The sequence below is a fragment of the Triplophysa dalaica genome, chromosome 19 (genome assembly GCF_015846415.1).
Source record: "Triplophysa dalaica isolate WHDGS20190420 chromosome 19, ASM1584641v1, whole genome shotgun sequence".
NCBI classification, from domain to species: domain Eukaryota; kingdom Metazoa; phylum Chordata; class Actinopteri; order Cypriniformes; family Nemacheilidae; genus Triplophysa; species Triplophysa dalaica.
The window spans coordinates 19,669,408-19,685,461 of record NC_079560.1 but is presented as its reverse complement, the minus strand read 5'-3'; the positions used below and the strand labels follow the sequence as shown (position 1 = coordinate 19,685,461).

General features: G+C 39.1%; 2 protein-coding genes across 3 annotated transcripts in view; one reads left to right on the top strand and one right to left on the bottom strand.

The window, feature by feature from the left end:
- LOC130407814 (uncharacterized) overlaps positions 1 to 16,054 on the bottom strand; it is a 143,567-nt gene that overhangs the window by 58,446 nt on the left and 69,067 nt on the right. The gene's annotated exons all lie outside the window — the stretch shown is intronic.
- fstl4 (follistatin-like 4) overlaps positions 1 to 16,054 on the top strand; it is a 144,226-nt gene that overhangs the window by 110,390 nt on the left and 17,782 nt on the right. For both annotated transcript variants that reach the window (XM_056731079.1, XM_056731078.1), the window contains exons 7-9: positions 4,789 to 4,955; positions 8,609 to 8,729; positions 9,843 to 10,004. In XM_056731079.1, the coding sequence (XP_056587057.1) occupies positions 4,789 to 4,955; positions 8,609 to 8,729; positions 9,843 to 10,004 (450 nt within the window). The remainder of the gene's footprint in view (positions 1 to 4,788; positions 4,956 to 8,608; positions 8,730 to 9,842; positions 10,005 to 16,054) is intronic.

Below are 16,054 nucleotides of genomic sequence, written 5' to 3'. Positions count from 1 at the left end.
TCATTATGCTACCGTGTTAGTGTGAGGCTATTTTGAGCCTTGTTAGTGTTATTAACTAGCAATTTAATTTTACTTACTCTGTGCCCCATATACTAGCGCTATAAGCTAATCTGTTTTTAGAGATAAAACTCTTTACATTCGATTTTCATGAAAACGCATTCCAGAGAATGATCTACTCGGTAATGATGTGTTAATTACCCCTAGGTTCATTTTTCACCAGAGTTGTCCTTTAACACTTAATATCAAGTTGACAGTAATAAAGAACTTTATATTTCTCTATATTCATCTACATTGCATATACATTCATAATTTGGTCTACTGTTTGGTCTTACTATTACTATTACTACTTACTATTAACTACAACTTTTGCCTCAATAAACTCCTAATTACTGCCTATAATGGAGATTTTATATTTAGGTATTAAGGGATGTAGAATAAGCTAATACAGAATAAGGCATTTATATGTGCTTTATAAATACTAATAGACAACCAATATGTATGAAATAAGCAAGTAGTTAATGAAAAATTGGTGTAGCTCAATATAAAGTGTAACTGATAATTTACATACAAAAGGCAATTTTTCATTCATTGTCACTGCAATTCTGTGTTTAAAGTTAACATTTATTAATGATCTTTATTTTTTAAAGTCACATGACCTCCTTTAAACAGACATGGAGAAATATAATGGGAACATATGTATATGCAGTAGCGTTTTTAACCACCATTCAAATGCATAGGGCCCGCAAGTTTGGGGACCCCCTAGTGGCTACGAGTGATAAAATCATTTGACGCTTGATTCAGACACTCGGATATATGCAATGAAGTTCAATAAAATAAATATAGTATTTAATTTATTATAAAGAAGAATCTAGCACCCTTTACTTTCTTATAATGTAGCAAAAAGTATTCTGTATTACTCTGAATAGAACAAAGGACACTTTTTCATCCTGAAACCAAGAAAGTTTATGCTAATAACAAACTGTAGAGAATTTGGTGCTGTAAAATAAATCCAGTTTATATTTGAATGAATATGTCTCATTATTCCATGTATTCAATACTGCTGTTCAATTCAAACAAAAATGTTTGGCAATGTGTCTCAGGTCTTGACTTTGCTTAGGGCCCCCAAATGGTAAACACGCTCCTGTGAATATGACTATTTATAACCTGTAAATGTATTACCAAAGTAGACACAACTGAGCAAACTAATAGTTTACAAATGAATTATGCCAACATTATTACTACATATCATTACACATAATTACCAAGCTGTTTGGTGTTGAACGTTATTGTATTTGGTAACAGGGATGAAACCTTCACGATAAACACAAACCTTGACTTGATGGGCCTAAAGACACAAAATAAAAATAAAAAAGTGTGTGGCATTTTAGAGTCCGACCTTAGTTTCACCAAATCAGTGTAGTGTTGTTCTGATTGATAATACTATCGTGTATTGATTACTTTAACATGGTTCACTGTCTGTCAATGAATGTTGCAAATTAATATTAAAAAGGTTATGTCTCATATTTCTAACCTGACCAAAGCTCGTATAAGCAGCTGTGCACCCTGATCTGCACCTGTCTCGAGCTAACCCAGACGCAACAATATTTTCAAACGTGTTTGATATTATTGGCACGTGATCTTGTTGTCTGAGCCACAGTGGAACTAATCCAGCCAATCACAGCACGGAAGGTTTGCTTCAAATTGATGCCCGGAGGGTTGAAGAACTACTGCCATGTATTCTGTAACATTACAGAGCGTGTTAAACGGCTAGTATAACAGACATACAGGTATTTTAAGTGTTCACGATGTGGGAGGTGTTTTCGCTGTTGGTCCTTGACCTAAGTCTTGCTATTAGCGGACTTTGTCTGCGTTGTGTCGTGTGCGTAGTGCTAAAGGAAGGATAACAAGAAACCTTGTTGTCAAGACAACAATCTACAATCTAATTTTACTCAAATCGATCTCTACATGACGAGGCCACGTGGACAGATCTTAAGGGACCGTCAGCAAAGTGACTGCAAACCTGAAAAGCGTTACAACAAATACGGTCATTAACTTCTATGTTACACACTGTGGTGTCACCAATTCAGTTTACACATCAATGCTGTCCTTCTGAATTTTGTTACACTACAGTATGTAACATTGAAGTGATTGTTGCATAGCACTTTTAAAATCCAAATTAAAAACACGCTTGTTTAGCCGTGTATTTACAACCAAAGTACTGTGCTAGTTTTTACCAACTGCACTTTTATTTCTACTTTCTTTTTCTTTCAGTTTTATTCTTTTCTATAGACATTTTAAATTCATTTTACTTTTTCTTTTCATTAAGTTATATTTGTGATTTTAAATAATTTACTCTTCAAAGATGTCGAATGCATTAGGCCTTTGTATTCTGTTTATATTTGTCAAAAAAAATATGTGAAGCACTTTGAATTACCTTGTGTGAATGAAATGTGCTCTTTAAACAAACATGCCTTCCCTATTTATGATAGTAGAAACATGATGCGAGAAGAGAAGAGAAGAGACATTCTTGTATGGCAAGGTGTCTTTATGGATTTCACCTGACTGCAGGACTGGAAGTGATGGAGCAGACATCAACCAGATAAATCCAGCCAAACAGTGTAGTCAGGTTCACTTTTGTTGGGTTAAAAGAGTGAGGTATGTATGCCAACTTACGCTAGTGTGAATTGTGTACATACATTAGTGAAGTCCCAATTTGTCCCGTGTGTATCATCACTACTTTTTGGTCATCACCGTTACACAATCTGCCCGTTCTGTAAGTGCAGTGTAATTTATTCTCATTAAATGTCCGCTGGTGTGTAGAGAAGAGGCTTAAGTGCAAAGGAGAGATCTTAGCGTCCGGCACCTGCTGTATTTTCTGTTATGATGACTGGAGTTTGACAGGCGGATCGGATGCAGGAGCCCATTTCTCCTCCAACCACTGCAAATCAATGTGTTCAGCTCTTCTCACCGTCACCTAAATTACCTCTTTCCATTTCAAAGAATTACAGCCACCTGGAGCTGTCAGAAAATCACACAAACAACATGTTATGGGTCAGATTGTGTCCACTTCTGCCCTGGAACTGAAATTGACACATGAATTTGAGGCATTTGCTCAAGTATCCGCAACCGAGCATCAGCTTGGCCTACTGAACTGTCAGCACCTGAAATCATTATTTTCAAACTGGCTCTGATACGTCACATCTGAAATCCAGACTCTTATTGACCTAAGGTCACTCAATGACGTATGAGATATCTGGGGCATTTCTGTTTATCCACAAACGCACGCCCACACACACTTGCTGGCCTCTGACAGATTGCTGGTGATGTTTTTTTGGCACTCACATTGCAAAACTCATCAACAACCAAGAAAACTCTCTCTCTCTCTTGTTTGCTTTGTTTTGGTTAGAAGTATAACTTTGAATCATTAAATGTTGGACGGATATAAATGATATTTTTCAACAATAGATGATGATTTATAATTATAATTCAACAATATATGATATTTTGAGAAATAGTCCAGCCAGATATGAACATTCTCTCCTCATTTTTCATCCTGACGTCTTCCATAGAAATCAAACAGATAAATGTTCACACTGCAGTTTTCTGTACAATGAATACAGGTTGTTTGTGCATTACATCTCAAGTCTTTTAAAGCCATACAGCCATGGACATACTTACAGTACATGGTTATTCTTTGATAAACTTTAAGAGGCAGTTCACCAGACAAGGTTTAGGCCTAGCCCCAGAGGTGTCTTAATCGAAAACAACTTGCAATGACATCTTAAAATAGATCAATGCGATTCGTCTGTCTCATGATCCACACAGTAATGCTTTTTCGTAAAGTATGTTTTTAACACAGTGCGTGAGTGAATGAGTGAGTGTGTGTGCCCTGCGATGGGTTGGCACTCCATCCAGGGTGTATCCTGCCTTGATGCCCGATGACTCTTGAGATAGGCGCAGGCTCCCCGTGACCCGAGGTAGTTCGGATAAGCGGTAGAAAATGGATGGATGGATGTTTTTAACACAACTTCTAATTTAATCAAGACCTAGTCCCGGGTTAAAATAATCCTTGTCAAATTATAAATTTGCACATGGTTTGTCTTAATGCCCATTAAAAACACGACATAAACAAATAAAGAAGATAAAAAAAACTTGATTTTCACCACAGGGGGGTTTTAATGTATTCACTTAAGCTGTTTGATACAACAGCATGTCATTTCTATTAAATAGCTCATTGTCTTACAAAATAAGTACAGACAGGATTCTTAAAGGGATACTTCACCCAAAAATGAAAATTCTGTCATCATTTACTCACCTTTGATCTGTTCCAAATAAATGTTGTTGTTCAGATGAACACGAAGAAAGATATTTGGAATAATGCTTATAACCAGACAGATTTTACCCCCCATTGACTCCCATGGTAGGAAACACTACCATGGTAGTCAAAAGTGCCCCAGAACTGTTTGCAGTCCTACGTTCTTCAAAGTATCTTCTCTTGTGTTCAACACAACATAAAAAACCTTCAAGTAAGTTTTTCTTCTATGGGTGTCAATGAGGGGCAAAATCTGTCAGGTCATAAGCATTCTTCCAAGTATATTTTTTCTCTACGTTCAAAGACATTTATACACATTTGGAACAACTCGAAGGTGAGTAAATTATTACAGAATTTTCATTTTTGGGTGAAGTATCCCTTTAATGTTCAAGATCTTGAAAACATAAAAAGTAGAAACTATGAATGTACAACTGGCGCTTTAAAACACTTTCCGCTTTATAATGTATGTCTTGCAGAGGTTATCCAGCTCAGTCTAGCAGAAGACAAGCGTGTGAGCGTCACCACCGTGACTGTTGGTCTGAGCGCAGTGCTGTCCTGTGCCATTCAGGGTACACTGAGACCCCCCATCATCTGGAGGAGAAACGGCATCATCCTCAACTTCCTCGATCTGGAGGATATAAATGTGAGTACTCTTCAAGCAGCCTCCTAGATAACAGAAAAAAACCACAACATTTTCACATGCAATTTGCTTCACAGTGGATGTTCACAGAGAATATTGTGTGTTTAGAATAGAGTCTGTAGACGTCTGCACAGACACAATAATAAAGCCTGAAACAGATGTGTGTGTCCGATATTTTGAACAAATTTTATTTCCAGAACATAAAGATTTTTTTTTTTTTTTGTATATTTGACTATAATTATAAAATTGACAACATTCAAGCTTGAACTGAATCTTTGATATATATGTTTATAAAATTCAATAGTCTTAGCCTGTCACTGAAATATCAAAATGATGTACCAAAATTAAAATGAAGAAAGAGGTGAATAAAGCTATAACAAAAGAAAGAACTTTTTAAAATTTATAAAACATTCTCCACTTGAGGATTAATTCTTTTTTTGTTGTTTGTTTTGTAAAATGTAATTTGTATTTAATTAGACTGCTGATTAATATTTGACAATTATGACACACAACACTGCATTGCATTGATTCTACAATAACTAATCACAATGGTAGGACCAAAAACTCCAAAACACATGATGAATGTTAATGGTGAGCTGTTTTCCGAGACACGCTTTCCCATTTCAATTACGAAACATGTTTGTTTTCTCTGTACTTCATATCATGTTGTAATCGAAAATCACGTAATGATTTTAGTCGCAGGAGCCGGACCAGCCAATCACGTGTGTTTGGTTTTAAAATGCAGACGGAATGAGAAGTGTTTAATGAAGTGTGTCCTGTCTTGTGTTTATCCACTCGCACGTTACAATACTCTAATTGCATGTTAATGAAGTGTTTGTTAAATGTTGCCCAGTCAACAACAACAGGTCAACAAGACCTGTGCGGCGGTAAAGACACTCAATGCGCAGCTGTGATAATCGCTCATGTCATACGGGTTTAAAGATTTGGGTTTTAGTCTGTGCCTGTGCTCCAGTGGAATGTAGCATGTCCCGAGACTTAACTTTACAAATGAAAATGATAAAGATAATATACCTACAGTATATTTATCTTGCTATATCTATGTTCGGTGTAGGTAATGTGATGCATCTGGTAATGTAAACATCTTAAACAGAAAGCTATCATGAGATCAACATGAATGCATATATTATAAAAAAATAAGTAGAAGATTTTTAATAATGTGACCTTCACCGAGAATCCCTGTCCAAACAAAATATTGTAAGGTCACGTCTTCTAGCAGCAGCACATTACTGCATCTGAGTAGTTTTATGTAATTGTGTTTTGATCTCAGGATTGGTCAGGTTTGACATTGATGTAGTTCACTGCCGCACGTATCATTTGTTCAGTCCCAATTGGAAAGATGAGGTCATTGAATTAAAAGGAGAACACGAAGTCTGTCCTCCTACAAGAAAAACAACATTTTAAAAACCACATTCTGATGTCGCATGTAATACAGGGAAAAACGCTTTACCATCGCTCTTACCATCGCTTTTCTCATCGCTACCGATTGTTTATGCATAATGTTTGAACTATACTGTTTTTCCAATATCAAATTAGCAAAATCTGCTTTTACATAAAAATATTATTAGATACTTCAGACATACAGTGCATGGGTCAAAACATCCATGCATTTAAAAGAGTTTACAAGTAGGATCAAATCTAATCTTATTAAGCATAAAACATTTAGAGCTTGTCAAGCAAATACATAAACATATGAGTGTTCAAACCTGTGGCCTTATCTCCTCCACCAATGATTTAGAATTTGATTGACAGATGTTTTTGTATGGCTATTTTATTCTATTTAAATATTTATTTTACAATGCAAATATGTGATGTACACTATACATTATTTTGTTCGAATATAAGCTGTAGTCCATGACATTGAAGTTTACTCCCTCGTTCATGTGTGCGCCAAAAATAACTGTTACTAAACTGCATATATTAGCACAAATTGACCATTGCTTTGACGTTTCAGCAGCCAACATTTAATTATATCATATTAAAGCAACACTATGGAATTTTGTACTATTCGGTTCACCCATGTGGTTGATAAGTGTAATTGTGTGTTTCTAGTGTTGTAAACAATGTGGCTAAATAAGCTAACCCGTGGGCAGCACAATACACATGAATTTGTTGACTGAGCTCATGGTATGCAGAAACGTCGTTGGGAAACTCTTCTGCAGGTAGGGGATGTGGTTGTCCTGACCCTTAACACAGAACTTACAGAGTGTGGTTTTAGCCGTAATATAGTTCAATAGTTGTTCTACCTGCCCTGCGATGGGTTGGCACTCCATCCAGGGTGTATCCTGCCTTGATGCCCGATGACTCCTGAGATAGGCACTGCACTGCTTCAGATTCTGCACTGCTGTGTGGGCTTCTTTAAATCTGTAAAAGCAGAATGTGTGAGCTGAAACTCAACAGAAGATAAGTCGAGAAAAACACAATGACTGAATACCAAAGACTGGAGTAAATTACAGCAGTAAATGAACAGCTGAAGGTTTCATAAAGAAGGCGCTCTACATTTCAGGAAGGACAGTTCAGAGTCTTGACCTCAATCCAGCTGGAAAGATGCTGTGTGGAATGGAAGCTGTTTTGTTAAAGCAGAGCATCAGAGGAGTGCAGTGTGTGTGTGTGTGTGTGTGTGTGTGTGTGTGTGTGTGTGTGTGTGAGTGTGTGTGTGTGTGTGTGTGTGTGTGTGTGTGTGTGTGTAGGTTATTCAGATATCTTTTATTCCTCGTGACCTGAAGATCTGGTGACATTTTAGACAAACATGCAAAATGCAGATCATTTTAAAGATTCAGAAGAGGTTTTTTCATTCTTGATTTGACCATATACTGTACATTTTACAATACTACCACTCTCAGGTGTTTAGTTACTGACTTACTAAAACACACCTTTCCTTTTTAGCTATTGGTGCCATCTAAATTTGTGTTCATTAAATAATTCAACACGCGTCAAGAAATTAAAATTGATTGGAAAATGTTATTGACAATTTCGTAATTACACTATCAATGCATTTGCCACCGATATATATTTCTGAAGATTAAAAACAATATTAATGCTGCATAATATTGACCTCATGGCATAGGTGAAGTATTATCAGTCTCACAATCTTTATTTAATATTAAAAGCAACTAGTGTTTGTCATTGGGTTTCAGCAGCATCTGTGCCCTTGAAAGAGATGTCCTTTTCCTCCCAAAACTTCTTCAGTATTTGCTAGCAAAGTACTGTTTTTACAGACTGTGATCATTTATCTAGCTGGATTAGTGACAACTCTGCTAAACTAACAAATGGCTGCGCAGTGCCGCCCTTTTTAAGAGCTCGCCCTATAAAGCTGCAGGTGTGATAGGGTTTAAAAGTGAGCTTTCATGTCCTTAATTCATTTACCCTCGGCAAGCTAATATAACTACAAAACAGTTTAATGTTTTAATCCCCCTGGAGTCCCCCTAAAACCCCAGATGAGGGGACGCATTCTCACAAAAGCACAACTGGCTTCATTAATCACGCTAATGTTGGCTATATTTTTAACCCTTGCCATTTATCAGCCTGACACAGTGTGGCGGTGAGGAACAAACCCCTGTGCAACGGGACGCCCGCTGTTGTGCAGTTTATTCATTCAGCGCTGTTTCATTTTCCATCTTTCTCGCTTCTTCCATTAGGACTTTGGTGACGATGGCTCCCTCTACATTACAAAGGTGACTACGATTCACATGGGCAACTACAGCTGTCATGCGTATGAATACGAAGAGCTGTCCCAAACCCACGTGCTCCAGGTGAATGGTTAGTAATAGAACCTTTCATATCTCACACTTGTTTCAGTAAATTGTTTGGAATTTGTGGAATAGTGTGAAACTTGCCAAATTGTGTAATCCACATTCTGGATCTGAGAACAAGCAGTGGCACTAGACAGTAGTGTTGTCACGGTACCATAAACATGTCTTACGATACTATACCAGCTGAAGTATCTCGATATCAAGTAGTATCACAATGCTGTGCCATAAAATTCAAATCTATACAAAAAACACAGATTTAGATAAAACATTTTGTATTTACTATAGTAAACTGTACTATACTTTGCACTAGAATATGTTGTTGTATCAACTGTACAAGTTCCAAACCTACTAGACAGTAGTTGATAAATCTAAATGACATATTTGAGAAAAAAAACTTTGAGAAGATCTAGTTCTAGTATGTCTGGGATGAATGCAGAGATCTGGTGTAGACAGATAAACAAAATGGTCTCAGGACCAAGCTCTGCGGAACTCCAGTGGTGGAGGCTGAGAACTCGTTATATATGTTGGATGTAAATCAGAAATACACAGCTTCAGCAAGATCAGAAGTGCGAAGTGCTGAAGGCGGTTACTGAGTACAGAGATTACATAATCAGAGAACAACTAGTCATTTATTTGCCTTCAGTGCCTCTGAATTGTGTAGTTACAGGAAATACATTTTGCCTTTGATTGAACTGTTTAATTATAAAGGATCTTTCTTCATCTGAGGAACATAAAAAAACAAGATAACAATCCACTTTCATTTGCTGTGTTATGGGAGAAAAGGCTGGAAGGATTTTCAATTAAGAGGGACAATAAGCGTGATTGTTCAAGAGCTTGTTTTGTCAGTAGAATCACTCTCATTGAAGAATGATACAGCTCCATGAGCAACACTGAGCAGGATATGTTTTTGTTCTCTGAACCCCCCTCCATCCCATCTCTCATTTATTTCATGGCTTTCATTAAATGATTTATTTGCGGTAACCGGCTTACACAAAGGGGGAAGTCCAAATGAAAATTAATTATTCTGGAAATTAATCACTTCTTAATCCTTTCCCTCACTCGTTGCCCTCTTTATTGGTGTCTATTTGATTTTTAAAGTCTCTCTCCATCTGTCTCTCAGTTCCTCCGGTAATCCTAGTCTATCCAGAGACTCAGGCCCAGGAACCTGGCGTGGCTGCCAGCCTGCACTGCCATGCTGAAGGTGTTCCAAACCCTAAACTCACCTGGCTGAAGAACGGCCTGGACCTCCAGCCACATGGATCAAAACAGCTTTCTCTGCTTGGTAAGATTAGATCCGTGTCCTTTCATCTCAGGAATCCGAGGTATCAGTTGAAAAAATAGACGTTAATAAATAAACAGATAGATGGATTGGGTGTTTTTAAATAAACCAACAAACTACTAGGTAAATATCGTTCCCTTCCTCCAGCGAAGCTGCAGTGGATTAGATCGTTATAGAAACGCTTCAATGGTGAGCGTTTAGTGCTGTGGGAGAGAATGTGAGTCTCCCTGCAAACATCATGATAATAAAAAAGCAGTCAATGAAATGACGATAACACCCCCGACCAAATAGACTTGATTTAAAGAGCGTTTCATTTTCAGCAGGAGCGCAGTGTTGTTTACAGAGCAGCCCCTTATTACAAAGCACTTTATTGGTTGAGTGCAGGCCATTTCTCGCACTATTAGACTGTTATTCAGATCAGATGTGTGTACTAGTTCTGTCTGAAAAGTCCAGACTCGGGTCTCATTTATTTGTTGTCCAGCATCATTATTCTGTGATGTTTTAAGCATTTCTTGTTATCTGTTTTTCAAAGCGAGGTTTGATTTGACACATAATGCTCAGTTGTAAAAAGACACAGAAGGATTAATTCAGAGACGTCCAGACGTTGATGTTTCAAAAGGAACATTTGTGTTCCTCCTGCTCTGTGTTAGTCTCTGTTCTTTCATTTCTCAGTGTTCTGCACACGTGACTGCTGTGTACTCGAACTCCTTTGAATGGCTCATGATACTGCTTGTGTAAACAGATATATTTACAGCATAAAGACAAAACATGAATTTATCACAAAACCACTTTCCTTGGATGACAAATAATTGGCTCACTGATTGGGGAGACACAATCAGTGTCACTGTAGGCAGGGGCATGTTTATCACTTTGGGGGCCGTAAGCAAAGTCAAGACCCGGGGCCCCCACACATGCTAACATCTTTTTCATCTATCTTTAATTGCACAACAGCAATATTGAGTACATGTGATTAGTGATACATATATAACCTGGATTTATTTGACTTTGATAATTGAAAAATCATGAAATATGATTTTAGTTATCAATAATTATTTAAACTAAATAGCATGAACACAAATAAAGTAAATGTTATAGCAATGAATTTTATCAAAGAACCCTCAAGATTTCAGTGCTTGCTTTCTATACTATGGTGAACATGCTTAACACTTGGTTATTTTCAACCCAGCGTGGGGTCAAAAAGAGACAAACCCAGCCTCGGGGTTAGATTAACCCAGAACGTGTTTATATTTGACCCAACGACAGCTTAAAACAACAATGGGTTTGTGTATGCTAAGAAATGCCAAACAAACAGTCGTACTGTAGCGTGGTTTTAGAATAAAAAAATGTAAGAATAATATTGTTTATGAGCATGTTTTAATCATATTTTTCGTATAACAGTTCTTTTAACACTCTCATCAATTTACATTAATAACCATGTGAAGCTTTAGATATTCTTACATCACAGAATAAGAAATATCAATTACATGTCATATCTCAAATTATGTGTTTTGTTTATAGAGAGAGAAAAAAACTAAATCAACCACCTATCAAAGAATAGTTGCTAAGCCTTAATACCAAGTAAAGACCTTGCCCCAGTTTTGTGTAAGGCAAGAATATAATAAAAATGCACAAATAATAAGTGAATAAATGATTTGAAAATATGCATTGAAACATGATAATGATGTCAAGCTTCATTTTAACTATGAAGCCATCAGCTTTCATGGTCGGAAGTTCTTATTTGAATCAAGTCTGTAAAGGCTAGACAGAATGAGATCAAAAACAGACAGGAAAGCAGAATACCGGAGACGAGAAGATAAAGGGGAACTAAAAAGTGCTCTGCGTTTGTGTGATCTTTGACACAGCACATGAAAGGCGTATGTGACAGTGTTCAGTCAAGGTGTTGTGTTGTGATGAAGACAGCATCAGAGATGAGCGCTTCATCCGACAACTTCACAGAGCTCACTGACACACTGAGCAGATGTCCTGACAAATCACACAACACAACTTCTCCTGAAACAACAATATCAGCTTTACCACTCACTTCACAATCACTACATTCATCGCATGTCTTTCTGCTACAGAAATGTAATCTGTGGGGCAAAAATATATTTATAATATCATATTTTCTTAACGGCCGGTTTGACATCATGACCAGTATAAGATACAGAACGATATGTAAATCATGAATGCAATAAAATTGATGAAGGGGTGTTCAATTTTTTTGATGGATTCTACCAATGCTCTGTTTGAATACAGCATTCTGATTGTGAATTAAAGGAGACATCCTATGAAAACCCCACTTGTTCTGTGTTTAAGTGCAATAATCAGCACCCCGGTGCATCTAGAATCCCAGAAAACATTAAAAATAAGAACCCAGTAAGTTTGTTTTGGTGTGCCTTTCCCTGCAAGCATGTGAGAAATCGAGGCGTTCAGATTTCGTTCCGGTTTTGACGTCCAAAGCGGATTTTATTATAATGTTACCGCCCCTTATTCTACACAGTTCCAACCATCTCGCTCTGCCATTGTTGTTTTCACAAGCGACAGCGATACATTATAAAGTACTATGTTTAGCTGCGGCAAAATATTTGTTTTGCTAATGAACATGGCGAACACTGCATGTTAGGTCCGTTTCAAATAATATGTTTTATAATAACACGTATCCTTTTTCTTCCAAGCGGTAAAATGGGAGTCAATGGGGGGTAATTTTTTGAAGCTCCAAAAAGAACATACATCGATCAACGAAGGGCTAGACACGGCTCTATGGTCTTAACAGAGGTCTTATGAAGCGAATCCATGTGTTTGTTTGTCCAAAAGAAATACCCATATTGGCAACGCTATTACAGATTTTCTCGATTGCTAACACACAATTCATGAAACAATTCACCATTTCCAAACACATTCTCAGAACAATACACCAACTTGTACAAACCCCACACACAAACAGCCTCATATTGCAAAGGTATAACCATGTTCTCATTCAGCAATCACACAATATAATCAACTGAAGTGTCTAGATGTAAACTCAAATAGCACACATTTGTCCATCAGGAAACATTCAATAGCAAAACTGATGACGCAAATCAGAATCTCAGGATAATATCAATAGGAGCACAGGTCATTGTGCATCCTAGAATCATCTACTTGGCTTTATATTTTCTTACTGTAATCATACAGTATAATTACACTTCACACTATATATCAGAGAAATTTCTCTATTCTGTATCCAGTTAACTGTACGTTTACACCCTCACATGTTCCATATTTTGGCAGAAAATAGTAGACTTTTAATAAATTGTGCCAAAGGTTTAGCGGATGCCATATTTTTTTACATCACTATATAGTTTCCTTTATCTTCTCTGTAAGTGGCTTTGGATAAAAGCATCTCCTAAATGCCTGAATGAAAACGTGATTTGTGCAGTTGTGTACTGTATTGTGTTGCATGACCAGTTCATATTATTCTTTGGTTTTTGAACTGTTCTTGTCTTGTAAGATCATCTTTAAAGTAGTGAAACGTCTTATTTTTATTTTTTCCTAAAGCTCATTCTTGCACTTTGCTCTGTTTGCACTCTTTTATGTTGTGTATTCTTATAAACACTAAGCTGTCAAATTATTCTTAAATCCCAATAAGAGATTTTAGTAACAGTGTTTTGAATTGATCTCACCGGTGTCTAAGACTATGTTGTTTGTGGGTGATTTTGAGGGCTTGTGTGTCATGTCTGCAGGAAAAGTTTGGTTTTTCAGCAAGTATGAATGGTTAAGAGAAGAGAGCTTCATTTTGACCTGAAAATATGATGTTTGGGGAATTGTGTGAGATGTTATGGATTTGAGTTTACTGTTTTGAGAATACGAGGCATAATTTCAAGAAATTTGTTTAAGCAATCGAGAAAAACTGTTACAATAATATCTTACATCCGCTGCAGGCGAATGAGAGGCTTGTTTTTTTTCACTTAATGATAGCCAGAAAACAAGCCTCTCGTTCCCCTGCAGTTGTGGCTAGAAGGGATACAGGTACGGCCGGAAGTGATGTAAAATCTCGGCATAAAATTACAATAAATACATTAACTAAAGCCTACACCTACCCCATCCGTTAACCTAACTGTGGGGTGCAAGACACGAGACAGTCACGGAAGTGGATTTATTTCATACACGTAAATAATAGACTTTTAAGGAACCAAACTCCGGGCAGTTTCCTCCACTCGTGTCACCTGACGTCGTTAATTCCGAAAGGGCCGTCGGTGTCTGTACTATATCCCAGGAAGTCCTCCTAGTCGGGGTGTCCGCCGATCGTACAGCGTCTGAATCTTTGGAGAGAAGAGAAAGACACGACACATCAGCGGGGTATGAAGCTTGGAGTTGTAACTCACTGTTTCTCCTGGTTGTTAGGCTTTAATCCCCGCTGATGTCTCAGTTGCTGACGATCGGCTGATTTCCTGGGTAACCATGGCGATGCTGATTGAGTGCGGACCAACTCGCCACACTCCCCCCCCTAAGCGTCGACCTGGTGGAGAGAAGCCTTTTCTTTGCTACGTAGGGTGTTGGTGTTGGAAGAGGGGGGGGGGTCGTGACCTTGACCGAGTAGTCCAACCTGACTACATCCTCGACAGGCCATCCGCGTTGCCGTGGGAGACCCCGGCCCGATGTTCAACATTAAAATGGAAGTCCTGGAGCTCTAGGAACCATCTGGTCAACCGAGCGTTGGTTTCCTTGGCCTTGGACATCCACTGCAGTGGAGCATGATCGGTGACCAGAGAAAAGCTACGTCCAAGAAGATAGTACCTGAGCTCCAGGACTGCCCATTTAATGGCCAGGGCCTCTTTCTCCACGGGAGTGTAGCGGGTCTCTGCTGGGGAGAGCTTTCGGCTGATGAACACCACCGAGTGTTCTTCTCCATCTTTGGTCTGGGAGAGGACCGCCCCCAAGCCGGTGTCCGACGCGTTGGTCTGGAGGATGAAGGGGCAACCGAAGTCTGGGGCGTGTAGCACCGGGGTGGACGTAAGGTGCTCCTTCAACGTCTAAAAGGCCTTCTCCGTCCTCGAACTCCACTTTAACTTCTTCGGTTGCCCCTTCTTGGTCAGGTCGGTCAATGGGCTGGCTAAGGAGGAGAAATTCGGGATGAAACATCTGTAGTGTCCCACTAGTCCCAAGAAGGCACGTACCTGGGTCTTGTTGGTGTGCCTCTGGGCCTTCCGGACAGCCTCAACCTTCTTTGCTTGGGGCTGGATTAGTCCCCGTCCCACCCTGAACCCCAGGTATTGTGCCTTTGCGAGTCCCAGATGACATTTCTGGGATTCGCAGTCAGCCCCGCTCGTCTCAATTCAAGCAGCACTCTCCGTAACCGATCAAGATGGTCCTCCCAACTTCTGGAATGAATCACCACGTTGTCAATATACGCTGCGGCATACTCCTGGTGAGGTCGGAGGACGATGTCTATCATCCTCTGGAACGTTGCCGGAGCTCCATGAAGCCCGAATGGAAGATGCGGTATTGCAAATGCCCCGAAGGTGTGCTAAAGGCCGAGACAGCGGCACTTGCCAGCATCCTTTTGTAAGGGTCCAGAGTAGATATGAACCGGGCCTTTCCCAGGCGGTCTAGAAGCTCATCTACCCTGGGCGTAGGGTACCCGTCGAACGATGAGACCTTATTCAGCTTCCGGAAGTCATTGCAGAAACGGAGAGTGCCATCGGCTTTTGGAACCATGACGATGGGGCTAGACCATGGGCTGCGGGATGGCTCGATGACTTGGAGCTCCTTCATTCTGTTAATTCTCCTCCTCTATTGCCAACCGGAGAGCCTCCGGGACCCGGTAGGGGCGCTGCCTAACCACGACTCCGGGGGGGGTACGGATCTCATGTTGGGTAACCTTGGTACGTCCTGGTCTTTCGCAGAACACATTCTCGAACTGACAGACCAGGGCAGTGAGATCGGACTTTTGTATGGGGGAAAACTGCTCTCCCATCTTTACGACTGGTGCCTCCTTTTCCGCGAAGGCGGCCATCTGCGTTGGGGTTGCCACCCACTTCTTCAATAGGTTGACATGGTAAATTTGGTCTTCT